Source organism: Gobio gobio, assembly GCF_949357685.1.
Source record: "Gobio gobio genome assembly, chromosome: 10".
In the NCBI taxonomy this organism is placed as follows: domain Eukaryota; kingdom Metazoa; phylum Chordata; class Actinopteri; order Cypriniformes; family Gobionidae; genus Gobio; species Gobio gobio.
This window is the reverse complement of record NC_137116.1, coordinates 33499495-33527114: the sequence shown is the minus strand read 5'-3', so window position 1 is coordinate 33527114 and position 27620 is coordinate 33499495. Positions and strand designations below refer to the sequence as shown.

Below are 27620 nucleotides of genomic sequence, written 5' to 3'. Positions count from 1 at the left end.
GAACAATAGAACGACAGATAGAACGTATAGATAGAACAAACGAAAGAACAAACGATAGATAGACAGAACAATAGGTAGAACAGTAGAATGATAGATAGATAGATAGATAGATAGATAGATAGATAGATAGATAGATAGATAGATAGATAGATAGATAGATGGATAGATGGATAGATGGATAGATGGATAGATGGATAGATGGATAGATGGATAGATGGATAGATGGATAGATGGATAGATGGATAGATGGATAGATGGATAGATGGATAGATGGATAGATGGATAGATGGATAGATGGATAGATGGATAGATAGATAGATAGATAGATAGATAGATAGATAGAACGATAGATAGAACGATAGATAGAACGATAGATAGAACGATAGATAGATAGATAGATAGATAGATAGATAGATAGATAGATAGATAGATAGATAGATAGATAGATAGATAGATAGATAGATAGATAGATAGATAGATAGATAGATAGATAGATAGATAGATAGATAGAACAATAGATAGATAGATAGAACAATAGATAGAACGATAGAACGATAGAACGATAGAACGATAGATAGATAGATAGATAGATAGATAGATAGATAGATAGATAGATAGATAGATAGATAGATAGATAGATAGATAGATAGATAGATAGATAGATAGATAGATATAATAATAATGGATGACTACCCTTTTGTCAGTTTTTTCTCTTTCTTATTCTTATATGATTAAGTGCTTGCTTACATAATTCAAAAAATAATTATATTCTAAAAAAAACTGAATTAAATAACATTTCTCTGTTGGTTCAGAATCCAAAAGATCTTTCTCACATTTTTACATTTCTCCTGCTGAAACCTTGCAGATAAGAGCACAAACGTTCACAGTCTGAAGTGAATGGATCTTGATTGATCAGAGGCAGATGAAAACGGGACACACAGTCAGTCAATGTGGCTTACAACGCCTCAAAGGTCTCAGCTGTTCCTACTGATGAAGTAAAAACCAGGTGAGCTTTGACCTTACATGAAGCCCAGTATCTGTTCAACATCTGCTCCGAGAACACCTTGTGAGTCTTATGGAGTGTGAACGTTCCATAGAGCTTGTAAATACCCCCAAACTGATTTCCTGTTTGGGGAAATTAAGAACTTTAACAGGACAACCACAGTATGTAAGAGGTTTCATTATAGTCCATATAAAGTTTGGAGAAATGCTTATAAATGCAGGGAAAAGCAAAATGAATACTCTTGAGTGAAGAGTGATTTTTTTTTTAATTCTTCATTATTATTTGCATTATATTCAGTATTTGCATTATATTCAGTTGCACCAGTAAAATAAGCCGAAATATATTCATATACTCATAACCACGACCCACTGGCCCCTGAAAAAGAAACATGATGTTACCAATAAAACAAATCCAGACCTACTCTACTCTATACCTACTCTAAAATGCAACCAAATAAACAAGCTGTTGTCAGTTTGAATCACCAAACTCCTGCACACAACACGCAGCTTTCTGATTTATTTCCGGCAATAACAGAGATTCACAGGCCAAATCACAGTTATTTTTACTTTTTATAAACCAACTCCAATGTAAAACCAACAAAGAAGTCCATAATCTCAAACTAAATAGACAACTACCATGTCCCATTTCTCTCTTCCTATCATTTTGATCTCGCTACCCATCATTCTAGCCTAGATCATAACCTAGATATATCCGATTCCGCGCCCAATAAGGACCTGGTCACTGTGACATCACTGAACTCCAGACAACAGTTGCAGCTGGTAGTCGACCGTCCGGAAATAGACAGACAGGGAGAAGTGAATAGCAGGGGTTGTGAATATGGGTGGGGGATTAGAAGCTCATGCTTTCAGATCTCTTTGTGCCAAGGGGAGGAGAAAAGTGGAGAGGGGTGGACCAACCCTAAATCCACTGCCTGTTGTAAAAAAAGAGAGGGAGAGAGAGGAGTAGAAAAACTAAGTGCAACAGAGGTGATGGACTTAGTCCAGTAAGACTGACAGGGAACACACAAACTCTGAGAAGGGCTGAGAAGAACATGCTGGTGGACTTTCCTTGCCTTCAATACCACAATTTACCAGAGGAACCTACATCTACAGCACTTAACAGAGATATCTGCTGATCTTCTGAGGTCTTCAAAGCCCACTCCTCTTAAGCTTGTGATCGTTTTTAGAGTGCAACTCGAAGACTTTGATTTAATCGTAAGAGTTTTTCACTTTAATGTGCGTTTAGCATCTCTTTGAGAAGAGTGCTTGAAGCGGTCCTTGTCAGAGTTCTTGAGCAAGGATTCGCAGGCTTTGCGTCGCCACACAGACAGAGGTGTTTAATTGAGGGCTTTAAAACTGAAGACCTTTCCACTGACACCGAGGACATACTAACAAAGAGAGACAGTGGGGGATTACGACAGACAGACAGACAGAGAGAGAGAGAGAGCGTGGGAGAAGAGAGAGGGAAACCCCGCAGAGCAATCTCCATAAGTTGTGATGACTATTTCCACAGAGGCACTTTGCACGGTTGCTCCTGGACACTGACGGACTTCAAGAGGGCGCTGTGCAATTGACTGGAATCATCTGGTAAGGATAAGGTGAGCCCCGTGGTTCCGCTTGCTCTCTAAACGTGTGTAATTGCATCCGGCTCACTACAATGCTTGTGCTAATCTTGGAATGAACTTTTAAACACCTGTTTATGTTTGGCCGAGAGCTTGCGTCACCTTGTTGTAACATACCGAGTTCTATGTGCTTTGGTAATTGTCTTTTAAGCTTCGCCCTCCCACTACGATGCTGTCATGGGATGTATGGATAAGGTCTGTTGCCCTGGGCGACATCTCTTTCTGATGGTTTAAGTGGAGGGTTAATCTTTGCCGGGTTGAAAGGAAGCCCTATAGGGTTGTTGAGGACAATAGAAGTGAGAAATTCGGAGTGCTTTCGCGGTTAATTTGTAATAAAAACACAACGGCTGTTATCAGCAAAGGACCCCGTACGTAATTTAAGACAACAAAGCGGCTGCGTCAATAATGACGTCTGTGAACATTCAGACTAAAAAGGGTCATTCCCCATGTGCTGGAAGACAGTCTAGACAAGTCTAGGAATACACTGAGCTGTGATTTATGGAAAAGGAATTACTAAAGTGGCTTTAAACAGCATGACGGGAAACATGATGGGGGAGTGTTTTACACAATATCTTTCAGTTTCATGAATTGTAATTATAAGTTTTGGAATTGGAGAAAGGAAAAGAAGAGGGATGCAAGGCAGGGATGGAGGGGGGGTAGAGTAAGCTACACATCCCGATCCCACAGCTAAACGTTTGGAAGGGACAGGATGCAGGAGAGTTGACTGTGGATGCGTCTCTTTGTTTCATTCCCCAGGAAGCTTTTTCCATCTGTAGGGATCAGAACGGAGGCAGACTTCTCAATCAATTCTTTGTTCAGCCATGGTCCTGTTTGAATAAGAGAGAGCTTATGGATTCTCAAAATCAGAGTAGTCTCTAGTACTCTCTTTATGGACGGGGCATGCCATGGCAACAAAATACACAAAGCTCATTATTGCAACTTTATACAAAAAGCATTCAGGATTGTTTATACAATGGTCTAGACCCGTTGTTTTCACCTATAGTTGAAATATATACCCCTATAGGGGTCCCTGAAGGTTCTCCAGGGGGTTAGCGGAAAAGATAACATGTAGATTTTGCTTATATTCTCTGAATATATTAATTAAAATGTTTTTAATGAAAGTTATTATAAAGTCTTACCATAATCAATCTGGATTTTTTTTTATACTAGGGGTCCGTCTGGGTGCAGGGACTCCTGGTCTAGCAGCCTGATCTTATTAATATTTGCAGGTATTCATGTGTAATGTTAAATGAAAATACGCCATGGATGTAAAATATGGATGCATTGAAAGCACCTGAAATGTTTAAGTATTTACATATTCACAGCTTTAGCAACTTACAAATGTTTATTTATATTTTATTTGTATTATTCATATATTTGTAATATAATCTCACCAATTAAATGCAATAAAATCTATTTAATTCCAATGATTTAATATTCTACGAACCTAAAAGGATTCGTAAATATTTGTACATATGCTTGTATTAAAATTGTAAAATGCTTGTATTAAATGCAACCATAATGTAGAGTATTAAAAGTCTGCAAGTTTTATTCAGCAAAGATGCATTAAACTAATCAGACATTTATGAAGTTACATAGATTTTCTACTTCAAATAAATTATTACTGAAATAGATTTAAAACATTTAATTTGTTAAAGGTGCACTGTGTAAATTTTAGCGGCATTTATCGGTGAGGTTGCAAATTGCAACCGCTCACCCCTCCTTTTCGTAGCACATAGAGAAGCTACGGTGGCCAACACAGGACAAAGATGTCGTTGTCTGAGACAGCAGAGAGTAGCTTGCGCTCTGTAGAGCAGTTTGTCCGTTTAGGGCTACTGTAGAAATATGGTGGCGCAAAATGGCAACTTCACTGTAAGGGCACCCGAGTTGTATGTAGATGTAGAAATGGCTCATTCTAAGGTAATAAAAACATAATGGTTCATTTATGCACAACTGAAAACATAGTTATGCATATTATATTGCATTTCTGTCAATTTAATAAATATTACACACGGCACCTTTAATCAAACCTTTAAGTCAAATTCAGTTTGATGTTCACACAAAGGCTTCAGAAGACTTGTTGTTTGGGAAAGGTCAACTTCAACATCCTGCTAAACTACAGCATCAACATCTCATTTGGTGTTCTACACAATGATATAAGTTTGGGTGAACTATCCCTTTAAATAGAACATGACACTGTAGAACATTTACACTAATGAGACACAAAAAAGGTCCATTGTTAAATGTGCAAAGGGCCTGTGTTTAGTCTCATTAGTCTGTGTGCTCTGCTAACCTACATAGATATAACTTCACAGTCAGAGCTAATTTGTTAGAGGCACAGAGGCGCAAGCATGAGGTGAGGACTTCATCAGCCTTCACCAGCCTCCCTCTCTCTGTGTGTGTGTGTGTGTGTGTGTGTGTGTGTGTGTGTGAGAGAGAGAGAGATTGTATGGCAGCTTGGCTCACCCTAATGAGGAGGGGCGGAATTCAAGGAATGCCACGCTAAGGTTGAAATGAGAAGGGCAGGCGAGAGAACAAGGGAATGATGGAGCGAGAGGGAAAGACTGAAAGAAGACATCAAGCAGTTGTGTCCCCTCACTCCCTGATCAATGACTCAAACACTCCTATTGTGCCACAGAAAGTCAGACCTAACATGAGTAAGAATGTAAATGACTGCACACAATGCAATTGGTTAAGATCAGAATTTAAGTATTTGGTCCTTTTCAAAAATCAGATTGACTTGGCCATAATTGGCCAAATTCCGAAAAACATTGTTTAACAGTTTATTAGTTGATTAATTAATAATAATTAAGCATTAAGTTAATAAATGTAAGCATTAATAAGTTAATAATTTTACAAATGATTATTTTAAGTATATAATCAAGTATATAATTTTGACCTAATGACCTCTTGCCTGTTTGTTGACTACAAGTGTGAATTACCCTTTAAAATAATGCTGCATTTGGATCCTCAACCTTCTGTCTCAAACCAGTATGTGACTATATATATATATATATATATATATAAATAAATAAATACATAAATAACAGGTGTTATAAGTGTGTGTGTTATATATGTCAAAATGAACCACTTTTTCATAAAACAAAATAGTAAATACATTAGAAGTAAACTAGAGTATGCTGGGAATGATTATTAAAATCATGTAATGACCTGGAAACAATACATTGTGAATATTTGAGAGCATGTTTAATTGGTAATTCTGAAAATGGAAATGTAAAATGCATTTTTAAATAAATAAAAAATGTAATTATAAAGAGCAAATCTGCATCCTTTTCACTACCTAAGCTTCAATGCAAATTCAAGAAATGATATGGCATATTGTTAATGGCACACAGCAAGGCAGAACTTGTTTCTATCAGTCATTGTTCTTTCTCTTTTAAAAGGTGTTTCTTTATCTTTTATAAGGAGTATGTGGAATAGTTCAATAGCAGTTCAGACATGCTGTAGCTTGTAAGTCATGCCACATCTGTAATGGAACACTGGACGAGGTAAACTTCCCTTTGGCCTGTCGGGACACTTCTCAAGGTGTGTGTCAGAAGGACAGACTCTGGAGGATTTTATTCCCCACCAAGGGAGTAATGACAGCTCTCTAAGGCAGATGTGCTTTCTCTGGCCCTGCCGCTCACACAGACATTGCACCACAGAGGAAAGCATTTCCACTTACTCTTTATGCTCTCTATGCTGGTTAGGGTGTCCTAGCTCTCAGACTTGGGGTCTCCATTGAATTTCTGTATCACACACTCTTCAACACATCTTATGTTCCACTCAGAGAAACCACAGGTATCCCCCTTCCTAGACACACACAAACACGCGAGCGCAGACACACACAGAGGCACATGCTCAACACACCACAGTGAAACCACATACTGCCCGCAGCATTAGCTCACACGAGATGCTGCCTGCTGTAATGCCCCGATGTCCGACACTCTGTCAGTATATCCAACAAGTCGCAAGTCCAACCTATCATTACTGGTCTGTTACAGCGGCACAAGGGGGTTCCTTAACCTCTCATGAAATACACTCTCTAGTGGAAACCATCATTATTTTTTCCTTTTAGGAAACTTTTTTTTTTCCACTTGAGAGAGATCCACTAACGTTCAAAAGTTTGGGGTCGGCAAGATTTTATAAAAGGGTTTTTTTGTTGTTGAAAGAAGTCTCTTCTGCTCACCAAGGCTGCATTTATTTGATGATAAACAAAGTAAAACACAGTGACAATTTAAAATATATCTTTTCAATTTAAAGTTAAAATGTAATTTACTATCGTGATGAGAAAACTGAAAATTCAGCATCATTACTCTAGTTTTCAGTGTCACATGATCCTTCAGAAATCATTCTAATATGCTGATTTGCTGCTCAAGAAACATTTCTCATTATTATCAATGTTGAAAACAGTTGTGCTGCCTAATATATTTAGTGAAAACCCTGATACATTTCTTTCAGGACTCTGACTAATAGAAAGTTCATTTAAAATATATTTTAAAAAGTCTTTACTGTCACTCTTAATCAATTTAATGCATCCTTGCTGAATAAAAGTATTACTTTGTTTAATAAAAAAACTTACTGACCTCTTTTGAAGAATAAGTAATAGACAAAGAAAAAAAGAAGTACCAAGCAATCAGCCTAGCAACAAGATGAACACTTCAACATCTTATAATAATATTAATACTTTTGTCCTCTGAGGTTATTTTCACAAAAGTCAATACCTGAAACACAAACACAACTGCCGCCGTTTGTATGAAACATGATATAATCTTTAGATGGGTATTAGAAAATATCTGACACTGAATGCAATGATTGACCAGAACTGATTAATCCAGAATATAACAATTAAAAGAAACCAAATCCGATTTGATCATTTGATTGGAGCAGCTGTCTTTGCTGGAAAATCCAGCTTTAGATGCATGTTTTGGAACATGGTAACTGGTTTCTAGCTGGTCGCTAGCTTGTAAACCAACTGGAATCAGCAACAGACCAGCTACCAGCTGGTCACAGCAGTCAGTCAGTTTAGGTGGTTAGGATTGTTTCTGAAACATTAACAACCTGCTCGGACTGGCTAAAGAGGAGTTCGGACTACCTAGAAACCAACAAACATGTTTCAAAACACAGCAACTGGCTTAAGATGGATTTTTCAATAGGCGTCTCTGTAGATCCTTCTTGTCAGTCAACAGCTTTTAAAATTTCCGACAATCAATCTGTCAGTAAGATTAGAGAGACAAAAGCAGTTTGTGAGGAGCGTGACACAACTGGAGAGTCTTAATCAAACATGTTCAGACAACAGAATGGGGACATAAGAATGACATGTTTTCCATGGGACAGAAAACAACAGGAAGTTTACAGTATGTCCAACATCTTATTTTTTTCTTCTGTGAAGATTATATAACTTAATATCAGTGGCCGGAAATACGAAAATAGTTTGGCAGCACAAATAAGGCCGATACTCTGTAAACAGCTCACAGATCATCTCTCATGTTTGCGTGCAGTTTAAAAAGTAAGAGCATGAAGGATCCCGTCAAAGCTGGGCGAAAGAGAGATGGATAAATAGAGAGAGACAACAAGAATTGCAATGCGAGATGAATATTTCTGTCATGATGCGGACAGACAGATTGCAGGTTTCCTGTGCATTTGCTGACTTCATCAGCAAAGGTCTGTTATTTTGGTTAGTGTGTATACACAGCCACAATAAAATAAACAACCTGAATTTTGTTGCATCAATCCTCTATCCTCCACAACAGAGAGACAGCTTGACAAGCAGAAATGTTAATACTAGTGGTAAAATGTTTCATTCAGTAAAAATCCATCCATTAGTGCTAATATTTTGAAAATCTTCCTAATGTTAACACCGAATTGACTCCCCTCTGGCTGTCCTCCCAGAATATGTTAAAAAACAAAACTAATGAGCACTGCAATCCCCTTTTCTCCAGATAATTCCCCAAAAAGCTCTTCTGTCAGCTTTGTATGTTTTCGTGCCATGATGATAACAGGCTGACAAAACATTTTGGGCAAGCTTTTGGAGAAAAAGAGATCTATAAAGTGTAACAAATTGTTCTGGTCCAGGTTGCAATAATAATTATAGTTTCTGAAACTGCTCTATTATATATGTCTGTGTTTGAGACAGACACACCATGTGGCTTGCTTCGGATTTTGACACCTTAGGAGTGAGAATGGGTTGACTTTTAGTAGTCTTTCTACAGGTAACACTGTGATTCATTCAAACACATTTATTCATTTATGAACGAAGTCTTTATAATTAAGGCAATGAATCATTCACTCAGTCGATTCATTCAAAAACAGTTTCCTTTAGGAACAAAAGAACTGCCTTTGAGTGAGTCATTGGATCATTCACTTAAACGATTAATAAAAAAAAAAAAAAAAAAAAAAAAAAAAACACTTATTCAGGATTTGAAATAACTGTCATTGAATCATTTATTCAAATCATTCATTTCAAACCTACCGATTCATTCATGAACAAAAAAAGTGATAGTTTTCAATTGATTCGTTCAAAAACACTGGTTCATTCAGTGTGTTGCTCAGAGATGCAACGATTAAAAGGAATTGTCTCAAAAGTTAGGAACTCAATATTATCAATACACCTATTGTATAAAGAAATGTCACATTCTAATATACAGTTATTCAATATTATGTAAGAATCTGAATAACTCCGTATTACTTGCATGCATTTGTCAGAAACAACGAATTAGTAGGGAATCTGTGTAGGTGTGTTAAGATCAGAGAATCTGCTCACAGTGGGTCATAAAGGTGTTGAACAGCGGCAATCCACAACTCAATCCACCAGCAGCTTTCAATTAAAGTTCCTAAAGATGAAGCTCTCTAGTTATATTTTCTTAGGAGAAGTGTTTTTACTAGCATCTCTCCTTCCACACCCCCGGGCTGCTTTCCCAATAATATGCTCGCTCTCTTTGAAACTTGAGGTAAACAACACAAAGTGGCTTCATGTCATGAATATAAAAGGCCATGTGTTGGGTCATTAGAGGGCTTTAAAAAGTGGTCTTTATGTAACTGGTATTTTCAATGAATAGTTTAGTCAGACTAATAAATCAGGCCATATCTTCTTGGAGACTGAAATGATAGACATCCATTGGAAGCAGGTGTCAGATTTGACAGGTGTCTTTGCATCTACATACAGTCAAATCAAAATGTATTCGGACACCTTCAACATTTTCTCACATTATCACAGTTTATTCGCTATGGGTTAGAAAATGGTAATAAAATCTGATGAACTCAGAGTGAAACTGTGTCAGAATAAATTCATCTTCATATTCCCCCGGTTTCACAGACAAGGCTTAAGCTGGTCCTAGACTAAAATGCATGTTTGAGTTGTTTTAACTGAAAGAAACTTGCACTGATATATCTTAAAATATGTCAGTGCTATTGTTTTGTCTCAAGAGGCATATCAGTAATGTTTTTTTCTAGCGCACGTTTATAAAAGTTCCTTAAAAGTCCTAATTGAACTAATGCCTAATCCTAGTTTACCCTAAACCCTGTTTGTGAAACCGGGCCAATGTCAGATAATCGAAAGGTATGTCATGGATTACAATCAACCAATCAGCTGTCCGCTGTTAAATTTAAGTACACAATTAGATATTAGAATACCAAGTACCAAGCAATGCTTAATTTTGTTCAGTCTGCGGTGTAAAAGGTCGCATTAGCAATTAAAGAAAAAACACTTAAGCGACACTTAAGTGTCAAAGTGTCTGAATAATTTTGGTCCCAAATTTCAGTAAATTTGACTGGTAGTCCACTGTATGAAGAATTTTTAGGTATACTATGGTCACAGTTTACTTTGTTTTGCTATCCTCACTTACATAAATGAACTATAGTGTCCTGCACATCTGTTGTCTGAATAATTTTTGGTTTGACTATGTTAGTACTTATACAAACAGAACAAGCACAGCACGTTTCACATTTTAAAGGGCCATTCACATCAAAAATGTCCTTGCAATTAAAATGGCAAATGTAAAAGAACAGATTCTCAAGTTGCATTTTTCTTTTTCTCTTTTAACTTAACATGCTGCTTTAAAAACGCAGCACAACGGTCAAATAGATCCATCATTTAAATGCGATACACAGCGGAGCGACAAAAATTAGCCCAGAGTCATGTGATGTGTTTTAAAAAAGTTAAATATTTTGAAAACTTGACATCTCGTTGTTCTGTGGTGCACACATGCAAGACGCTGAAAAGTAGCGAGACGCAGTGCAACGGTCAAATATGTCCATGTAGCGCATGTTTACACAGAAAACAGTGCATGAACACGGTCTGCATGAATCAGCCCTATTAAATATAAATTTACCAGGTCTTGTAAACTTTGTTAGGCATGGTTTATGCACGCCTTGCACAAAGCATTATATGTAATACATTCTTAATCAGAGTAAAATCTCATTGCTTGTATGAACTAGAACTACATCAGATTTTCCATTCTCCCTCAGTGATGTTCAAGCCCATGGCAAGGTTCAGATAATCAAGTGCCGTCATCGAGAACTTATTCATATGGCAGCTTACCAGATCAGAGCAGACTCCTGCCAGGACACCCGTACTGACCAAACAATCCATTCAGGAGCATTAAACACTCTGCGTCACCCTGTAATTGGGGCAGCTCCATTGTTCAACAGGACATTTGGTTTTGCATGGGGTGTGGGTGGTCAAAACTGACCTGATTATGGCAACAGTGTTATTGTTAACTAAAAGTATTGGAAATTGTCTTTGTTAATTCAAATGAATCTGAAATATGCAACTAACTGAAACAAAATAAGTTTAAATATCAAAATCACAAAATCTAAAATGGAAATAAAATGTAAATATTTAAAAAAGGAAAAAAAGCACGTCCAATTACTAAAACTTAATTAAAATGAAAACTGAAAACAAAAAAAGCTAATTCAAAATATTAATAATTACTATAAATAATAATACATAGTATATATAATACAGTATATAGTAAATAATAATACTATTGATAATAATAATTAAATACTACCAAAATAAACACTGCAAGAAAGCCTTTGCACTAAAAGCAATGCTGATGTTGGATTCAGTTGAACTGTATTTTTCTAACACATAAAATAGGGTTTTACTTGTTTAAGATTGGCTGACAACACTCGAAAGTCGAAAAAGTAATAAAAAGCAGGATCTGTTCCTTTCCATGAACTTGAATAACTTGATTTGCAATAATGAATCACATTCCAATGCAACATATGAGGGAGAAACGTTTAGGATGAACTGATTCACTAGAATCAATCAAGCTTGCCAGCCCTACATACGAGAGAGAGAGAGAGAGAGAGAGAGAGAGAGAGAGAGGATGCTAAGAGAGTGTTTGAGTGAGATTCAAGTCCAGAAGCTCCAGCGAAGCCAAGAACTTACAGAATATGGGGCAGCAGAGCCTTATTATTCCCCTGCTGTGAGGGTCAGCCACACTCCTGTCTGCTTCTCCATCAGTGCTGGAGAAACATGGTGGCTTGCCAGACCCTTTCTCCTAGTGAAACCTAATCTGTCCCTGGAGTTTAAGAGCTTCCATGACTGGATTAGAAACAGGGGCAGCCCACTGACTCTGTAGTAATGAGCTCACTAGCGTGACTGAGGTTGAGTGAGGTGTCAGATCTTATGTCTAGATCAGTTGGGGTTGTGCTAGTTCGGTAAAGCTAGGCCTGTCCAGACACATAGAGGGGGAAATTAGCCCCATACCTCCCAAAGACCTCTAGGATGGAAAAATATATCCCTTAGGGTTGTGGTATCAAAGTAACATTTTATAGGATTACTGTTCCAAGTAACTTTGATTGTTGTGATGTGAAAGCTAGACCTGAGGGTCAATGAAAAATAAGAATATCCACAAAAAATGGTCAATAATGTAGTGATGTAATTAAACCTAATTAAAATTGTTGCAAAATATGCATTGAAAAATATTTTCTGAATTCCTGATCGTGTGGATTCCTAATGAAATGACTGGATTTCGCTCATGAAAATGTGATAAACAGCAGTTAAAGTGGCCGCACCTTTAGAAATAAGCCCTATTCATAGTGTCGAAACGCATTTTCAAGAACATTTTAAACTTAATGACTTAAAAATGTAACGTAAACTATAAAGTAAAAGTAAATGTTTAGACAAAATATATTTCGTTTTTCCAAACATCATGAATTATTAATTCATAAATATGTTTTTTTGGAGTTGCACTACGTGATATATTACAACCTGAACCAGTCTAGTCATGAAAAGGTCAAATTATCGAATAATAAAAAAGATCATGGCAAACAACTTAAGGTTTTGAAAATATATATCTTTGAATAAGTGTAAAGAGTGACGTCATTCTTCCTTTCTCCTCTTATGTATTTCACAGGTGTGTGTGGTCATGGATGTTCCTGTGCTAGTATGGCTGGTGTTGCTCCTGGCAAGTAGACAGTTTCCTGTAACGGAGGGCAGCACTCAAGAGTTTGACAGCAGTGATGAAGGTCCAGAGGTTGAATTCCTATCGACCTCTCGCACACGGCGGGCCCCCGAGCCTCCTCCACAGGACAAGTGCTCCTACACCTTCATCGTACCCCAGCAGAAGGTTACAGGAGCCATCTGTGTGAACTCCAAGGAGCCTGAGGCCATGCTGGAGAACCGAGTCAATAAGCAGGAGCTGGAACTTCTCAACTCTGAGCTGCACAAGCAGAAGAGACAAATCGAGACTCTGCAGCAGCTTGTAGAAGTCGACGGCGGCATCGTCAACGAGGTGAAGCTTCTGCGCAAGGAGTCCCGTAATATGAATTCCAGAGTGACGCAGTTATACATGCAGCTGCTGCATGAGATCATCCGTAAGAGGGATAATGCGCTGGAGTTGTCGCAACTAGAGAACAAGATTCTCAACCAGACCTCGGAGATGCTGCAGCTTACAAACCGCTATAAAGATCTGGAGCATAAGTATCAGCACCTCGCCTCACTGGCCAATAACCAGTCGGCGCTCATTGCACTTCTTGAGGCGCAGTGTCAGAGGGGACTACCTGTTGTGGTCCCCAGGGTACCAGTTCAGCCTAGGCCTCAGCCTCAGCCTCAGCCTCAGCCCCAACCCCAACCCAGACCCTCACCACCCCTCATTAAGCCTACGTTTAACCGCAACCAGATCACCAATGAGATCCAGAGCGATCAGAACCTCAAAGTGCCACCCGCGCCTCCTCCCACAATGCCAGGAGGAACTCACAGCCCGTCCACCACAAACAAACCCTCAGGTGAGTCGCAGCTTCATTCCTTCAGTGGTGCATGTACTTGACTGAAATGAGAACAAAATACTTGAATTTTGAGGAAATGAATTATAGGTTTTAACAGAAAAAAGCCAATAAGCCCCAAGTGCCCCAATTTAATGGTTACTGACAATAAATAATTAAAAGTGTGATATTTCCATTTGATGACTCTTATACTTGTGTGGTTTTCAGAGCCAATTTCTTACAGTCCTCTGTTATTATTCAGCACTGCCTATCAAAGTTCATTCATCTCAGATTCTCTCTACATAGCGACTCCCACACATATATGTGACAATAAACTGTCTGTTGTTGCTTCAGCTTTGAAATGCCAAAATCCAGTTAATCTGGTCAGATGATGAATATCATAAAAAATATTTTGTGTTGAGTCACACTCATGGGTGGCATTGTAATCGTAGACAAAAACAAAAAGTCAAGATCGATTTAATGCAACATATTAATTTCAGAGTGATTGCTATATTTCATTATACATATACATTAATGCTCCAAAAAGAGAAAAGCCCAGTTAAATAATGTAGATTTTACATTTTATTATTTTATTTAAGTTTATTTTCCCAAAAATTCTATTTGCGTTTAATGCATACTTTTGTTTAATCAATTTCAATGAATGAACGTAAGAACATCATGATACAATGTTTTGTTTATATCATTAACCCCAACACCAGCATATATATTTTGTCAATCTATAATGACAAACTAGTCAAGACAGCTAAAATGAAAAAGGCATCTTTCAGTGGCAAGTATTTCCACTCCATCTGGTGACATGAGCAATTTCCTGGCTAGGTCTGCCTGCATTAATAGCAAAAGGTTACATAAACTCTCCTCAATGAGAGTCAAGCTTTCACAATGAGACTACAGTACGAAAAAGCGCTCTGGAAGGAAATAGAGAGCAAGATTCTGGACAGAAGTCAAAAAAGTGAAGGAAAGACCGGCAGAAAAAGTCTACAGTGGCTGAGCTGGGAAATGGCATAAGGATGAGCCACCAGGCTGTATTTACACTATATATGTGTGCACAGTATGAGGTGAAGCCCCCTGTAGTCAATCATTTTATCCCTTAAAACTCATCTTTGATCACCAAAATGACATATTTAAATGCCTAAAATTCTTAAAATAGTATATAAAATGCCTTAAAATACATACTGCCTTAAAATAGCTTGAATGTAACTCGACACCCTTGCCTCATTCAGTTTACGCAGTTCTATGAATGTGCAAATTAGCCCCGCCTCCACTCACTCGCACCAGCTCGGAGATTGACTCGTTGAGAATCACACGTTGACGTGATTGATTACAAGGTAGTTTGTGACAGAAACAACAGCGATTTCAAACCGCATTTTTGAGACTGTCTTTGGTTCACTGCAGTTTTAAGGAGAAAATACTCAGCAATAGTGTTGACATGAATTTGCATATGGTTTGTCTTAAAGCATATTAAAAAAACAGACATATAAACAACATTACAACCTAGATTTTCACCACAGGGAGACTTTGAAAAACTGTGTTTGACACAATTGCTTGAGACAGCTTCCTTAGACACACATATACTAAAGGCCTGTACACACCGGGACGAATATCGCGCGTGCTTATCGCCAGCGTTTTTCAGCGCGTCTTGAGTGTTCACACCCAAGCGATTTCCACAGGTGATGCGCCGAGTGAACGTGCTCATTCAGTAGATAGCGCTCCCGGTACACAAGGTGGTGCTGCGGCACTTTACGCTTCTGACACTCGCTTGTCACACAGAAAAAGAAGAGAGACAGTATTTACGTGCTTGCCAAAACCATAGACATATTATGTCTATGGCCAAAACCATTCACACACACTTTTTGCTAACTGGAAAGCAGCATTAGCAGCTCATCTTCTTCTTTGTCTACTTACTACTTCTTCGTCGTATCAATGCGTGCTCGGCAAGACCGTTTTGTGCTTGAGCGCCACCGTTAAAATAAAAAAACGAACCGAGGCGTTTTTTTTTTTAAATGACGCTTTTCCGCCTGCCATTTTGCGCGTCAGTGTGCACACTCACATTGGCGCCCTTTGTTTAGTCACGAGGCGTTAAACGTCGGCGATAAACGCGCGCGAAAATCGTCCCAGTGTGAACAGGCCTTTAGAGTATTAAAAATATGATATTCAAAAAATCGTGATTAGACCTAAGTCAGATGACAAACATTAAATATGTGTAAAGGTGTGGTCACATGTAATGTCATTTAGGGAATTTTCAGGAGCAAAATCCAGTCATTTCAATAGGATTCTAAGTGATCATGACTTTTTTTTTGTATGAGGGGGAATGATTGTCCTACACAGATTCCGCAACAGGTTCAAGTTGGTCACTTACATTCACAACATTGACCAAAAGAAAGCTGTTCGGTTTGAATGTGACATCTGTGTGATTTGTGGTGAACCATATATGAAAGTATAGCACAAATTAGAGGTCAAAAATCCAATCTGAAATGCAATTTTTGCCATTTACAAAACACGTAACAAGACTCAATCTGACAAAAGCAGAATTGGTTGACAATCTAAATGCTTTCGCAAAGACAAAGTTTCGGTGATGAGAAAAGAAATAAGAGGATAGGAAAAAGAGTAGGGCTGGGAGGGAAGCAGCAATCTGTTGAAGTGAAGTCATTTATTCCAGAGTTACCAGACATGGGTAACCCAGACATCCCACAAAAAAAGCTCATTGCTCTATCAGGTCTGGGTCTTCCTGCTGGAGAGAAATGGCCTGCTGATGGATTTGCCAAGTTGTTTTAACAAGACCCACACCACAAAAAAATCTGTAAGGTCTCTCCGTTTCCTCTTCCTCCCTTCTTCCTACCATATCTCCTCTAACGTTCACTTGACTTGATGGATTTGTGTTCATCTCCAGTTCGTCACCTCATTCATCTCTGCAAATGTTAGCTAGAGCTTTTGTAGTGAAAAGCAGATTTTCTTTCCTGTCTGTCTTCTCTGCCATTAGGCAATTTTTGCTTACAATGTGTGAGTCTGTTCTTTCATAGCACTGTCTTTTTCCATCTGTCCCTCTCACACACAACTAATCTAAACTTTGCCCCTTTGTCTGCCAGATATAACAGCTGCTTTAGTCTAAATTCCCCTGGACAAGTACACCAAAATATTGTCACTGTAAAACAGCAAATGTCAGAGGAGTTCAGAAGTGACTCACCTACTTACTAAAATCATTGTTCTAATTAACAAAGGATTCAAAATATGTACTTTTGAACCTGTTTTTATCTGTTCTGTTCTTGTCGTGATTTCTTTCTTTTCTTCAAATACTTGTTTTGGCACAAATTTTGCATTAAGTGGCAAGTTTCCATGGTGTAAAATGTTCTACGACCAATTAAACAGAAGGGGGCTTAAAGGGAAAATTTCTAATTTGCTGACAAGCAGACTTCTCCAAGGGAGAGCAAGAAATTGGTGTCTCCAAGATAATGAGGCAAAGTATGTGGAGTGAGGTGCTTTTATTAAGGTTCATGTACAGAATCAAAATGTGCTAAAAAGTTTAGCCCAAAACACTGATATAACTAAAACTCTAATCTTTGGGACGAATAAACCAAACATGTAATAAATATTGTAAAGTATAAATAAAATATATTCCCACTGGACCATCGGTTCAAAGGGATCACATGGTCAAATCAGTGACCTACAAAAAGTCAAGAATCATAAATATTTATTTTGCATTTTACAATAGAACAGTTTAGGTTGGTCTCAATGTGGTCTCAGACTTTTGCACTCCAATGTATATCTATTAAATTAGTCTACGTGAGGCATGTCTCTAGAGATTCCAAAAAACCTACTGACCCAATAAAAAAGCAAGTGGTTTAATACTTTCTACTCCTGGGATTGGGAATGCTGGAATGGATTCAGTTTTGTTCACGGTAAGGGGCTAATGAGCCCCGTCTGTGTTGTTATCTTAAATTTGTCAGGTAGTGTGATGGCTCTTACTCTGGCATGCTGTGAAAATCAGCCAGCCAAAGAGATTTCAGAAACCCAGACACAATCTGGCTCAGTGGAATGTGCACTGGAGGCTATGAATCCAGCGGTCTGAGGTCTGTTATCATAAATACAGCCAGAAATATCTAAATTTTAAGTGTGTAAATTTTAAGTACTAAAATGAACCATTTTAAATACCGCCAGTGAAATACACAAAAAAACCAAAAAAACAACTGGAGCAACATCCTATGTTTCGGTACAAGACACATCCAGCTAATTTTTGAACGTACCAACCAGAGTGATGAAGGGGTTTGAGTGGCTGTGAATGAGGGCCAGCCGTCGGGCATGAGGCCTGCTTTTTATAAGCTACAAGATGAGAGTAAACACTAAAATGTTCCAGACTACTGTAAGTAAACCACAAGGCCTCAGCAGCGCTTTAAGACCGAGATGTAAGATAACCGAACGGCTGTCTGCCAGACCTAATAGTAAGGAGAGCACAGTTAAAATACACAAATAATAATGGAACATGTGAGATCATGTGCTCTGAGAGCAAAACTAAATTTAACGTTATGTTTAGGTTTGACTACTTTCCCTACAGAAAAGACCATAATATGAAGCCTATCAAGCTTCTTAAAAACCATAATCAGCTTCGCCAGCTAGGTTTTGCTAGTGAATAGCATATTTATGCAGCTCCATTAGGTAGACCACAACCAAACCAGACAGACAGACAGATAGACAGACAGATAGCGATCTACATTTCCCCCCATTTGCAGGGTATTAATCAACCTGTGCAGTTTTTACCATTTAAACCTGAAGATCAGAGAAAGTCTTGGATCAAGGAATTAACTTTCTTGGATCAGGGAGTGATTTTGAAGACAACTAAATTATGGATGGTCTTTTCCTCTGCTTTTCATTGGAAAACTTTGGAAACCGGAGCCATTTTTGACACATCCCTATAAAAACACTTCTCGATGCCCAGGGAACTTTGGAAGTGCTTGCTAATCTACTTGCTACTGCATTATTTAGCAAATGGGCCTTTCTTTGGCGTTCGTGCCAGCATTATGTTTGGCTGGAACAGTAGAGGCAACTTCCCAGGCCAGAATGGCAGCCAAGGTCAATCATCTTCTTGCGTTAAAAGCTTTTCCAGCTGTGCCATGGATGAACAAGAGACCTAGTGGGACAGTGGTGTACAGGGGGATCCTGAGATTGACTTTCTTTGATTATGCAATTGTTTTAGCTTTGCACCTGATTTTCCCTTCAAGCTAAAGAATGTCTGTCACAGTGTCATGTTCCCAGTATGAGATTTGACAGAGACAGGCAGGAGACTCGCTATAAAAAGACAACATCTCTAAGAATTGAGTATAAGGGGATACATCTCGTTGAAATAAGCTGGGAATGACTGAGTGGGATAAATACTGAATAACCCCCTCCTTCTCTCTTAGGTCCCTGGAAGGATTGTCTGGAGGCTCTGGAGGACGGCCACACTAACAGTGGCATGCACCTAGTGAATCCGGAGAACACCAACAAGCTGATGCAGGTGTGGTGTGATCAAAGACAGGACCCTGGTGGCTGGACGGTCGTCCAGAGAAGAATGGATGGCTCGGTCAACTTCTTCAGAAACTGGGAGACATATAAGGTGGGCAAAGACGATTAATAAGCTACATGTTATGACCGATAAGTGATAAATAACTGATGTTCAATAGAATCCATCATTTTAAATGCTACAAGTAATTTTCACCAGATTACAGCACGTCACCTCTCAGACGCTTTATATCCGATTCAGCATGTTCCATTGGCAAAAACAAGCTCCGACCAGACGGTAACAGATTCCGACAGGGGTAACACACCGATCCAACAAAACCTGACAAAGCGTCTGTTGCCATCTGTCAGCGCAGTGTGAATTGGCCTTCATGCTCACTAAGACTGCATTTATTTGATCAAAAATACATTAAAAACAGGAATAATGTTAAAGATTATTACTATTTAAAATAACTGTTTTCTATTATCTTTCTAATATGCTGATTTGGAGCTCAAGAAAGATTTTCGTATTATTATCAATGTTGTACTCAAAACAGTTGCTGTTTATTAGTTTTGTGAAAACCACGATACATTTTTTTGATTATTAGAAAGTTCAAAAGAACAGCATTTACTTGAAATCTAAATCTTTGTAACATTATAAATGTGACAATGTAATGCATCCTTGCTGAATTAAAAGTATTAATCTCTCTCCCTCAAAAATGTTTTTTTTGCGGATCCCAAACTTTTGAATGCTATAGTACATTTAACAGTGTTATTAAATTGTTCGTTTTTTAAAGATTATATTTGAACGAGTGTTAGATGACAGCAAAGGTCATCTAAATGTAAAAATAGGGGGAAATGAGCAGTACATTTAAACATACAATATCTCTGTAGTAGACAGAGGTGATATATGTCTTCCTTTGCCAATGGTGGCAAGTTCTACAAACGGGTACATTTATGTTCCTGTGGTAACAATTTGCTAACTTTAACTTTGTCACTTAACGTCACTTGGTCTATAACTTTTGGCTGCTTCACATAAGCTGAACCGGAAGGCTATGAACATAAAGACCCTTGCACTTAAAGAGGTTTAATGAGGAACATATGCCAAGCAGAAACTACCACACTGAACTGTAATCCATCAGTGCAGATGAAAACATACGCAATTATTCTCTGAAAATTAATATAGTCTTTATGCATGCTTTGTGTATGGCATGTATGTAATACACAAATTAATCCTTCTATAATGGTCTTTACTTATTCAGTTTTCAAATCCGTTTTTATACACATATTCTCTATAATAGAATAATATAATTAAAGAAGGGTTTTTAAAGATTTAAAAAATAAATGTGTTCCATCTAAAGTAAAGAAATCACAGCAGAGAAGGGCAGAGAAAACAAACAAGTAAACCAAGTAATGTACACTAAAATAACTATTGGTAACACTATTTTACAGTGTCCTTGCTGCATATGTAACATGTATCATAGTAATAACAGTAAATTATGCATAATTACATGCAACAAACCCTCAACCAAACCCTAACCTTACACTAAGTACATGTTGTTAATTAATATTACTCAGTACTTAAATATAAAATTACACTGTAACAATGACACCTTAAAATAAAGTGTAACCAAACTATTTTACCTGGTCCATCTAATACTCAATAGCAGGCGATCCTCTGTTTTATCACAGCAAGGCTTTGGAAACATTGATGGAGAATATTGGCTGGGTCTGGAGAACATATACTGGATAACCAACCAGGGGAACTACAAGCTGCTGGTCACCTTGGAGGACTGGTCTGGACGCAAGACTTTTGCAGAGTACGCAAGTTTCCGCCTTGAGCCTGAGACCGATTTCTACAGGCTCAGGGTGGGCCGCTATCATGGCAACGCCGGTGACTCCCTAACTTGGCACAACGGGAAGCAGTTCACCACTCTAGACAGGGATCATGACGTATATACAGGTATCAGTCGGTCAATTACAGATAAAATTATATGTTCTCAATTTGTCTATAATAAATGAATATATAAAATGCGTTTTATCTCAGGCAACTGTGCACACTACCAAAAAGGAGGCTGGTGGTATAATGCCTGCGCCCACTCAAATCTGAACGGCGTGTGGTACAGGGGAGGGCACTACCGCAGCCGCTATCAGGACGGCGTGTACTGGGCTGAATTCAGAGGAGGCGCTTATTCCCTCAAGAAGGTTGTGATGATGATACGACCCAACCCGAACACCTTCCACTGAGCAGCACATAAACACAGGGAATGAACTGATAATTGCTCCCCCATGGTCGCTGTTTACCCTATAAAGTGCAATTTGTTTAGACTGTGGTTTTTAAATGGTTTAGCTTCCTACGTACATACATAGATATGATAGTAACTAGTAACTGAGAAGGAACGCCAACTTGTCAAAGACTACAAAAGGAAGCTCTATTAAGTGCTATTTACATTCATTATCACAGAAAATGAAGTGTCTGATGATTTGGCCAGTTTTACTTGCAATCATTGTCACTAGGAAGTCATCGAAACAAAAACATATAATGAACATGTGCTTTTCCACTCTAGTTCAGTCGAATCAAATGAAACCTGTTCATCTTTAAATATGTAGTGCAATTGTGAATCTGTTGTCAGTTGTTTAGATAGCTTTTGTTAAATAGGTAAAATAAATGATTAGTACTCATTCGTTGTTACAAATACGACACAGGACATCCAATCCAGTGATAAATAGCTTATGCTTTCCTAGTTTATTCAAAGCTAAGAGAATATATATTTCCTGATGAGATGAATGACTCATAATTTATTTCAGGGATATAATTTTTTTAATTCATATATGGGTTGCAGTTTAAATTTATGCATAAAGAAAACATCTTGAAAACCGTCATCGATTTCTCCATCTAAACTGTATTTACTGTGTAAATTAGCTGTTGGTGTCAAATTAAGACCCAACACGTTTATGTACATATACACGTAATATTGTTGAAAATAATGTGTAATTTGTAATATACTGTAAGTGTAACATTTCCCCTAGTATTGTCAAACTGTTGCAATAAAAGATGTACAGCTACATGCTTTGCCTGTGAATGGATCATCAATCAGCTACAGCTGCAGTGCTTCTACTGACAAGTTTATTTGCCAAAGTAAAGGTAAAAGACTTAATTCAAAAATGCGACAAGACTCAAACAACAAATTAGCTCTTTGACTATTTAATAAATGGGGTCACACTTTAGTTTAGGGTCCAAATCTCACTATAACTACAACGTTTGCCTTAATAAATTCCTAATTACTGCTTATTAATAGTTAGTAAGGTTGTTGTTAAGTTTAGGATGTAGAATATGGTCATGCAGAATAAGGCATTATGTAAAAAATTGCCAATATCCTAGTAATACGCATGCTAATAAGCAACTAAAGTGCTTATTAAACCCTAAACTAAACTAAAGTGTTACCATAAATATTATATAAATCTAAACATAAGCTCCACTGAGATCATGTATCTGTGAGAAAATAATTTTAGCTATTAATAATTGAATAACTTGTCCTGTCTATGGTAATGCACTTACAATGGAAGTCAATGAGGTGCAAGTATTTTATATGCTCAAATAAGAATTTGAACATGTTGGTATATACATGAAAGAAAAGAAAAAAAAGATGAAGATTGCTTTTACTAGTTATTTTATCTTCAGGTCATTAGATCTAGAATTTGGTCCATTCTAAATCTGAGAAGATTTATGATTACAATTATTTTAATTAATAAATATACATTAACATTTACAAAAAAAATGTGTGGGCAAAAACGTCCATTATCTGGACAGCTCTTACTTTCAAGTCATTTTCAAATAAAGGAGATTTCTATTAGTCAACATGGTAAATTAGTGTGAATCCGTTGCAGAATATGCATAGGGAAATATTTCACCCTCACATAAAATTACAAATCGCATTGATTCGTATAGAAATGACTGGGTTTCTCCCAGCAAAAAGTCACCAAACAGCAGTAAATGTGAAACAGTAATAAAAAGTACAAATAATTTGAAAGTCCTCAAGACTCATTAAGGCTAATGCTTGTTAAACTCCACATTTCCATTGTTAGGGAAGTTACGGCTACACTCTCGAAACAGCATCATTATTTTGTTTAACTTTGAGCAATCTTCAAATAGACTTCTATTCTAAGTGTAAAACTGGATATATATATATATTTCTTTGTACCTCAGTGATATGTGAGCGTGAGTTGAACCCGTTATATTCCAGTAACTTCTTTTAAGAACTTTTAACAGGAAAACAAAAATGTTACACAGTTTAAAAACTGTATAGCTCCAATCATCTCAAAAGTCAACAGCCAACACATTAAGTCTAAATCTATATAAAGAAACAAATAACCTATGGCTCTTACAATACCTTTTTGTACAAACTGAAAGTATGAATTCTTTTTTTAAAACCAATAATACATTTTATTAAATACATCAAAAAGCATGAAAAGTGTGTTTGACAAAATCCCAAACCCTTTCATTTCCTTTTTCCTTTGTCCCAATGGGAAATGGAACGAGCCACTGGAGAAGCACAGTGGAAACTGACAGATTTGAAGTGACAGCCTGCACAACCTCAGCCACGTCAGACAGTCTTTCCGTCCCTGCGGTTTCAACTGCCTGCTGCTCAGAAACGGGAATATGTTCCCTGCAACTAAACCACAAGGTACCGGCACCAGGTACAGTCGTTTCTGTCCTGTGACGTCTGAGAAAGCTCTCCGACGAGTGGGACGCAGTTTACCGACACTCTGCCCGAGTGGAAGCAGACACTCAGTGTGGATTATGTAAAGGAAATTCGGTTAATGAGAAAGATGTGTGCGGCTGGGACAAGGGAGATGGCATGCGTCAGCTCAATCCACATGTTTACCTTCTTAAAAATTACAGTGACTGTCTGTTTGTGCATTTCAGACCTCTAGAAATGAACCAGCCCACAAGTTACAGAGTAGACCAAGAGATAATTTGAGTTACAGCCTACTGAAGTTATTTCAGACATGCCTTTTAGTTACTCACATACCACATTGACACAAGAGCACCTGGAAAACTCTGTGACCATGAGCTCGGGCCTCAAGCATGTGGCAATGACATACCGCACAGTCTGTGTTGTGCAGTTCAAAATCAAACACCCTCGTCTTAAAAAGTCCATCTCGTACAACAAGATCTAAAAAGCCTCCTGAACATAACGCCTCAAGATCTCTTTCTGATCAGGCCGGGCTCTCGGCTAACAGCTGGATTAGTCATACAGACCTCGCTGCTGATGAATAAGACGGAAGAGTGTAATTGAGTGAGAGATCTGGACCCTGTTGGACAATCCTGAGGGAGGCATCCATTTCAAGTGCTGTCAGTGCCTTTAGTGGAGACTGATGTGTGTGTAAATAATCCCTCACTGGGCTTCTGCAACATCCATGAGAGTCTTTGACAGAAGACTTTGTCTTTTCATTAGAGAGAAAAAGCGGCTACCAATGTACCAATCTGGATTTCAATATGATTTCATTGTATCATCCATCTTACAAAAATGGAGCTTTTCAGTTCGTGCATTGCGTGTGACAGAATATTTGAGCTTCAGCAGAAATCTTAAAAACCCTGAGATGGTTTGACGAATGTATGTTGATACCCAAAACAAGATATGGCACATTTCTCAATCATTCCTGAACTGGAGAGCTATATTGATGTGCCCTCTGCTGGACACTGGAGAATGTGCAGATGAGACAAGGCCAAAAAAATATATAATGATGTTTTCACAGTCAACTTAAAATGAACCCTGCTGTCACCAATCATGTCAAGAAGCAAGTAAAAAGCCGTTATACAGAAGTAAAATGTGTTTGCTAGCATTAAATTAGTCAACGGCTGGTTAGGTCCAATGAGGAATGACCCATTCCTCTTCCTGACCCAAATTATGTTTCTGTTCAAAGAAAGCATCATGTGTTTTAGTTATGGCCTTATTAATAAGCAAACTTTTAAAAACAATCCACAAAGCCTCTCAAGACATTTCTGATTGAATATCGTCGTGACACGAGTGGATGAAGTTACAAAATACCAGTAACACAAGCACAACTGTGATTATTTACTAACACTCACCTAGGTAGGGGATGCAGGGGGCCATTTTGAGGGACCTGGTGTACTCTCTCATTCGGTTGTAATTCTCTTCCTTTGACGTCAGAAAGTCAAGCTTCTCAAAGGTGGCCTTGTCCTTTCGACTGATCAACTGTTCAGAACAGAAAGCAAACAAGAAACGAACAGTTCATTCAATCGGCAAGTTAGCAACAGCTACTGGTGTGAAACATGCAAATCAGAAGTATTCAAAGTCTGAGTGAAGGATAGGAACAAAAAAGGTAATACATTCAAGTAAAAACTAAAATATTAATATACAGTTTAAAGTGTATTGATTAAAAAAGATGATATACACATTTAAAATAATATATACAATTTAAATGTATTTAGATTAGTGGTGGGCCGTTATCGGCGTTAACGGGGCGGGGTTGCACATAATGTCAATTCTACTAATTCCCGCAGATTTCACGCTCACATCTGAAGCTCACACACATACCGCAATAAAGCCGCCTCTGACATACAAGTGCAGAAATGAGCTCCTTTTTCCATCTTTTTAATGGTCAAATACACTCAAAAATGTCTCAATGCCCATCTTGGTGAGTTATAACGTAAACACAGTCGTAACCAGCTCACAGGAACAATGTTTGGGATCCATGCGTCTTAAAGGGACAGAAGTTATTTATTATTCAAACTACAAAAAGACAAACGATAACTTATGAGCACATATTCTGAATGTCTTCGGCAGAATTCAAATGAGCCATTTTAATCTAGATTAATTCCAAGATTACAGTGAGATTAATCTAGATTAAAAAAGAAAAAATCTATGCCCACCACTAATTTAGATACATCACTAAGAAAACTGTTCAAGTTATACCTTTAAATGCATTTTAAATAAATTGTATGTATATATTATTATTATTATTTTACTTGGTGAGTTTATCATCTTTTTACAATATTTGAATGAATGAATAGAGGAACCTGTCATGAAAAACATTTGCCAATAATTATACTATTAACACTCCTATAATGTAGTTATTAATTCATTATTTTAATAATGAAATAATAATAATTATTATTCTTATAAAATATGTTGTATCTCAGCTCTGCCTCGTTCATTTAAATATACTGCCCTTGAAAAATAAACAGAGTTACTCCCCAGTTGGCCTCTAACTTTAAGTAGTGAGACTTGGAGAGGCGCCGTTTTGTGAATTTTGTCAGAGGGGAGCCCCACTAAGTCTTCTGATCTAAATAAAGCTGTCTGCAAATATGATAAATATGAAAAACAAGACAACCTATTGGGAGACTAATGAAATGGTGTTAAGAGAAAAGTTCCCAGAGCTCAAACTCCAGATATACAAACATATGCTATCGGCACTGGGTAGATTTCTAATTTATGGAAAGCACGTGATCACATGAAACAGGCTCGGTGTCTAGAAAGCCTTTATGAGCGGCATAAATTCACCCAACACTTCCTTTATAGCACATGTGCTATTGAAAAAAATCAGTAGGGATGACCATGTGCAAAACCCCTGTTAGGATTAACGAAAAGCTCATTAACTCAAAAATTCCATCACCCATGGCTTTATCACATCAAGTGCTGCAGTACATTTCCACAAAGTACTTCAACATGCTCCTCTGGTATCAGACAAATACGCATCCTGCTATCCAGTCAGTTCACACTCTTGTTGGTGTGGTTTGAGAGGATTTATGAACCTTTACCAATCTCCAGAGGTGAAATCACACAGTACTGTCATTCCCTTATTAATGTTCACGTTTTGATAAACTCAGTGTGTACAGTATAATACCCTCCATGTCTTCTAGCATAATGTTAGATTGTTATACTGCTTTATACTAAAAGAGTATAGTAGGAAATAAGACAAACATTTTTTTTTGCAATATCCAATTTTGAGTGAAGAGCATTATTTAAATATATCTCTTCTATGCAACGAAAGGGATGGTGACCAGAGACTGTCAAGCTCCAAACAGGACAAAACAAACATACACATTTCATTATATGGGAAAGAAAACAGCAAGGAATACCTTAAATTCCCAAATAAATTAAGTAACGTGGCTTTCGAAAGACATGGCAGTGAGTAAATTATGACAGAAATTTGGCGGGGGCATAATTGCTATTCTGAAGCAATTATTGTAAGTTATATTAGTCATTTACAAGCAGAGTTGCTCCAATCAGAATGAATTTTAGATACAGTTATGTTACAACAGCTTTATAC

At 37.7% G+C, this 27620-nt stretch overlaps 2 protein-coding genes across 3 annotated transcripts in view; one reads left to right on the top strand and one right to left on the bottom strand.

Annotated features, from left to right (window-relative positions):
- ralgps1 (Ral GEF with PH domain and SH3 binding motif 1) overlaps positions 1-27620 on the bottom strand; it is a 167400-nt gene that overhangs the window by 76216 nt on the left and 63564 nt on the right. The window contains exon 9 of the mRNA XM_079827087.1: positions 25417-25543. Within this exon, the coding sequence (XP_079683213.1) occupies positions 25417-25543 (127 nt within the window). The remainder of the gene's footprint in view (positions 1-25416; positions 25544-27620) is intronic.
- On the top strand, positions 1933-22390 carry angptl2b (angiopoietin-like 2b). 2 transcript variants are annotated; one of them, XM_079826283.1, is made up of 5 exons: positions 1933-2589; positions 12989-13859; positions 19247-19440; positions 21015-21285; positions 21370-22390. In XM_079826283.1, exons 2-5 carry the CDS (start codon positions 13001-13003, stop codon positions 21567-21569), a joined length of 1524 nt encoding a protein of 507 aa, XP_079682409.1. In that variant the 5' UTR covers positions 1933-2589; positions 12989-13000; the 3' UTR covers positions 21570-22390. The 2 variants fall into 2 exon arrangements, with proteins under 2 accessions (XP_079682409.1, XP_079682408.1); XM_079826282.1 differs by having other exon boundaries at positions 1933-2600.